At 32.5% G+C, this 5,652-nt stretch overlaps 1 protein-coding gene across 1 annotated transcript; it reads left to right on the plus strand.

Moving 5' to 3' along the window:
- Positions 1 to 3,297: 3,297 nt before the first annotated feature.
- LOC106689093 (mannan endo-1,4-beta-mannosidase) lies at positions 3,298 to 5,045 on the plus strand. The gene is made up of 2 exons (XM_014433874.2): positions 3,298 to 3,878; positions 3,981 to 5,045. The coding sequence occupies exons 1-2, from the start codon at positions 3,828 to 3,830 to the stop codon at positions 4,983 to 4,985; spliced, it is 1,056 nt and encodes a 351-aa protein (XP_014289360.1). The 5' UTR covers positions 3,298 to 3,827; the 3' UTR covers positions 4,986 to 5,045.
- Positions 5,046 to 5,652: the final 607 nt, after the last annotated feature.

Genomic DNA, 5,652 nt, shown 5'->3' on the forward strand with positions numbered 1-5,652 from the left:
AAACGATCGATAGATGGTTGTACAATACCTGTAACCTATGGTCTTTTTGTAAACAATATTGCGGATGTTGATTTCAAGAAATATTCTGAAGTGAAAAAGATAGATATTCATAAATATTTACCACTTATAAGAGAGATTTTGTGGTATTAATCATGTACGAACCGTCTAACGAAGTAGCGGTTTTACACTTGGGTAAACCAATTATGCGAACAATGTTTTTTTTTTATATACAAATAAATTCTTGTTTATACAAATCATGTCAAGGAAAAACCTGTAAAATTCTAAAGTAAACAAAGAATGCAATGCTGGCGTAAAAGGACAAATACAGAATTAGGAGGAAGGAAACACATTAATGAACCAATATATGCCTGATGACTAAAGCAATTGCTAATTCATGATAAACAAAGCTGAGCAGAGGTGAAGTTTTGATAATCAATGTTGGAAGTACGATAATATAACTGGATTCAGTTTTATAATCCACTAGACCTCACAAATTATTACAATTTATAACGAAAAGAAATCATATGAAATGGCCATTTCACGATTTATACGATTTTTCCTCAATATTTTGACGTTATTGATTAATGAAAAAATAATTGTTTAAATTAATTTAATGTTAATCCACTACCGAAGGAAAAGAAATTTAATAATTAAATATAAAACATTAGTTCATTAGTTATTTGTTATACCAAACTTTAATGAGTTCTCGCAAATCTTAAAACTTTATTTCTATTTAACACTAAGTATGGAAAACCAGCATAGTTTTTAAGGCATATTTTTAATCCCTAAGAAACATACTAAGATTTAAATCAAGTGTTATTCTATTCCTAAAAAAAATCATTGATATTTTGTAATAGCATTGATTTAATATAGAAACTTATAATAAAGCTCATGAAGTGCTTAAGAAACTATTGTTCTGCGAATATAATTTTCATGGTTTTACTTCTCAATCACAGTTTAGGAAGGAACTGAATATCATATACAATAATTTTTAAATCTTATATTTTTACTCATATTAAGGTTCAATTAGTAATAATTAAACATAAGTAGTTTTGTCTCTTCAATTCTGTTTGGAAAATGGATGAAAAGTGATTTCAATAATGCTAGAAAACACAACAATGTACGAAAAAAAATGGTAAGAAAAGAAGGAGAAAAAGTTGAGACTTCTAAAAGGCAATTTTGTGACACTAAACCTATTCAAATACAAATTTTCATATTACTCAATTTAGAGGTATCGTTAAAAAGTGCAAGGCTAAAACCGCAAAAAAAATTACGGGATGGAAGTTTAATGGATAAGTTGAGACCTCCAAAATAAATTATAATATCAAACAAATTCAAATTCCAAATTTTAACCCTATAGATCTTAAATCGATTTGAACTTGTGACTGGCCAAAAAACAAGCTAGGTTTTTATTTTTTTAATGTCTATTTTTCCAACATTGTCAATACAAACATATACGACGTCTTAATAGCGTAGGCACAACTAATAAAGATAGTGACAACTATTTGGCTCAATAAAATATTTATCACTATCTGAGTTTTTTTTTTTTTTTTTACCGCACCCGGTCCATATTCCATTTATTAATACACACGGTCAATCAGAAATATTCCAGGATTGATTTATAACTTTCTTTTTTTTCGATTTTCTCAATAACTAATTTGATTCACTCAGAATCTGTATTCAGTAGTATCTATGTACAATTCGATTTTCTTTTGTATCAGATAGATTTTATTCTCATTGAACTGATAGGGCTTAAATAGTGATATTTTAAGTTGTTTCTTTTATTTGAACTAAATAAATTGTACATTTTATGATATTCGTATACAAACTCATGTTGTTCATAAAAAATTCATATTTTGTTCATGAAAATTTGTCCAAGCAATTTATTTTAGCAAATATCATGAAACCTACAACCTTTTTTTAAGTAGTATAAATTAGCTATAATTTAAGACGTTATAGAGCTCTTTAGATTCAATAGTTCCCGAAAGACTGTATTAGAAAAAAATAATAATTTTTTCCAGATAGTGAAAAGCAAAATTATGTAAATTAATCACATATTTCATGGAAACAAACGAAGATCTTCATCAGAAACTACTAAGTAGTAAACTTACTTAGCTTTTATTTGAGTTCTAGTAGACACCTGTACGGCTGATAATTCCTGAAATATTTGTTAAGATAAATTTATGTTAGAAAAATTGATCACAGAAACTTGGACGTACAGAATTTTTCTTCAATAAGATAAAGAGATAAATAATATCGTTTCTTATATTTCGTATCCATGATATTTGCCAAAATAGTTTCACAAAATGTTGATTCCTCGCTATTTGAGGAAGAAAAAAAATGGGTTTTAACAAACTTTGAGGAACTATTAAAGTTAGAGATATCGATTACTACTCAAATTGAAGCTCGGTAAATGTACTATAAAATAGTTTAGTGTTTCTGTATGACGCAGTTCAACACTTCAAACAGTAAATGTACTAAGATGAATTATCTAAACTTTGCTTTATCATGTGCGCCCAAAATTATAGAAAATTTAAATTACTTTTAAAGATTTTACTCATTTTTGTTGTGTGGTAATTAGCTTCAAAGATGATTACGCACAAAATGAATGAGCGAAAATTGAGGGTATTCCAGTTTTTCGGCCACCATTTTGTTATTTATTTTAATTTTTTTAAACCTTTAATAATGAGATTATTCAGTGTAAAATTTCGCTTAAATCAATGCAAAAGATGCATTAAAAAACATCAATATGGTGGTCAAAATTGCCTTTTGCTCTCTTAAATTTTTCAATTCTTAAAGTACACATATTAAAAAAATAACAATAAAAAAAAAAGTTTAACTTTGTAGGAATTAATTCCACCAAATTAAATTGCATCCAATTATATACAATTAGATATAACTACGGTTTGTTTAATATTAATTAAGTAAAGTTACAAATAACTTAAGCTTAACAAAGGTTTCCAAGGAGGAGCAACAAATTAGTCTAGATCCATGGGTTAACGCCTGTTAAGTGTCAGCAGGAACACCAGGATCCATATTTGTTTCCCTGGAGCAGATCTTATTCCCTGAAGATTTTTTTTTTTAATAAGCCAAAATTAAATTTACCAAATTAAACAATGACGGCAAGTATATACCTATTTGTATTGATAGCTAGTTAGTATACGTTTAGCTCATAAATTATACATGAATGTACACAAGTGTCCCAGCCATAACAGAAGTACAAGTGCTATATAAGGCACTGAATTTGTTTCTACTGCCAGTTCAACTCGTTCCCTGAGGTGAGTACAGTATCGATCACTATAGCTATCCTAGATTAATATAAACACGCTTCAAATGGTTTTGTATCTCTCAATGTAAATTTGAAGAGGATTTTCTTCTTTTAAACTGTTATTATTGTTCAAATTTGTCACTAAAGATTGATCGATATTTGAAAACACTCACTACTGCGACTGATTTGAGTACTTTTAGACCGGTTTTGATTTATAAGAACCCAACGGCTGTCGATTAGCTGAGTTATATTCGATAATAACTTTAGTGCCGGCCTTTTGGCTTGTACCAGTCAAGTTTAATAGTTATTGCTCTTTCGAATCAAAAAATAGTTTCATAATATCATGATGGAGAAATAAATTAATCAGATATCAGACTAGACAGTATTTGCTTTGGCATTATATTTTCCTGGTGCTGTTCCTATATGTCCATTATTTCGTTCACTAGGGAAGGAAAAGATCTAATATCGACAGTCTAAAATATTCTAACATTCAGAATGCAATAGGTCAACTAATAAGTTTTAAATTTATGATTTATTTTCAGAGGTCATATTGAGGAACATGGAGTTGAAGGTTTTACTATTCAGTGCCCTCCTTTGCCTTGAGGGAGTGGTAAGTGTCTTACTGAACATTTAGTTTATTTAAGCATTAATAAACAAATAGATACTCACTCAAACACAAATATGAGATATTATAAACTCATTTCATTTCTAGAGCGCGCAGTCTCCTGCCAATCAACGCGCTAACGCCAACACGAGGAAGCTGTTGACAGCTCTCAGCAGTCTGGGAGGCCGAGTCCTTTCTGGAGCCTTCGGTGGTTACACTAATGTCGGCGACGAGAACGGTTTCTCCATGGGACAAGCCAACCAGATACAGGAATGGACCAAGAAGTTACCCGCTGTCTACGGAATCGACTGTGCCCCCGGTTGGAGCACCACAGCAGATTACAAGGAAGCCGACATCATTGAGTGCATGAACATGCAGGCGGTCGAATACGCCAAGAAGGGCGGTATCATCACTGTCAGTCATCACTTACCGAACCCTGTGTTTGGAGGAAATAAGGCTAACGGAGAGGGAGCTTACAAAACGGCAATATATAACAATGATTATGCCGCCATTCTGAAACAAGGAACACCTCAAAGGAACAGGTGGTGGAACATGATGGAAAAGATCGCTAAAGGTCTCCAAGGGTACAAGGATCGCGGAATCACCGTACTCTACCGTCCGCTCCACGAGATGAACGGAGACTGGTTCTGGTGGGGAGCACTGAAAGACGAAAGTCAAAACCGGGAAAGACAACGCCTCTACAAGCTCCTCTGGCAGGACCTCTTCTACTTCATGCAAAAGAAGGGTTTGGACAATCTCCTTTGGGTATGGTCACCCGATCATAGCAGACAATATAAAACCGATTACTACCCGGGCAATAACTTCGTCGACATCGTTGGATTGGACGCCTACACCGATAATCCAGATAACATTAACGGCTACGATGAGATAACTCGCCTAGGAAAGCCTTTCGCCCTCGCCGAAGTCGGACCTAGCACAACCAATGGGCAGTTCGATTACAATTGGTTCATCAATTCAATCGTCTCCAAGTACCCGAAGACTGTTTACTTCATGCCTTGGAATGCCGGATGGAGTCCAGTAAAGAACAAGAACGCTTGGGGAGCTTACAATAATGCTAAGGTTGTGAACTTGGGTGGACTGAAAGTTCGCTAGAACTCCTCATGTATCCAATATCTATCATAATCAATAAAAAAAAATTTTGGTTCAAATTCATTTCCTTTTGTCTAACTATGAACCATATTCCGCAAATATGTTTATTTTATTTTAATTTTGTAAATTCATTCATGGTCCTGCTCTTTTGGTCCGCTATATGAATCCAAAATATTTTGACATCTTGCTGCTGAGGCTTTATTACATTATTCAAAAGTTAACCAGAAAGGCAAAATCTCCCACCCCAGCGAATTTTTCTAAAACCAGATTAGATCCTGCAGAAATGGAAAGTTCATATCTCATGGAATAAAGTTATGTCTGGATTATTTTTCCAAATTAGGATTGGAAGTTCCTACAAGTACAAATTTAGAAGCATAAACTCTCTTTTACACTATCTGGATTTAAACGTAGTTTTCATGGTATAATTGTTGGCTCCACCACGACATGTTATCTATTTCTTGACCAGAAAATCAGATATGGTTAATTATTATAGCTGGAAATTAATCCTGTGCTTGGGTTCGTTCGAGACTACTGATACGTATCAGCTTAACAATATATATTTAGAATGCTATCATATCATATCTACATTCATTCATTCATTCCAAATGTACAGAATACTAGAAGAAGAATAAACATAAATGATTATAATACTAACAAAATAAAAAAAATG

This window comes from Halyomorpha halys, unplaced genomic scaffold (assembly GCF_000696795.3).
Source record: "Halyomorpha halys isolate HHAL.00 unplaced genomic scaffold, Hhal_1.1 Scaffold1278.1, whole genome shotgun sequence".
In the NCBI taxonomy this organism is placed as follows: Eukaryota; Metazoa; Arthropoda; class Insecta; order Hemiptera; family Pentatomidae; genus Halyomorpha; species Halyomorpha halys.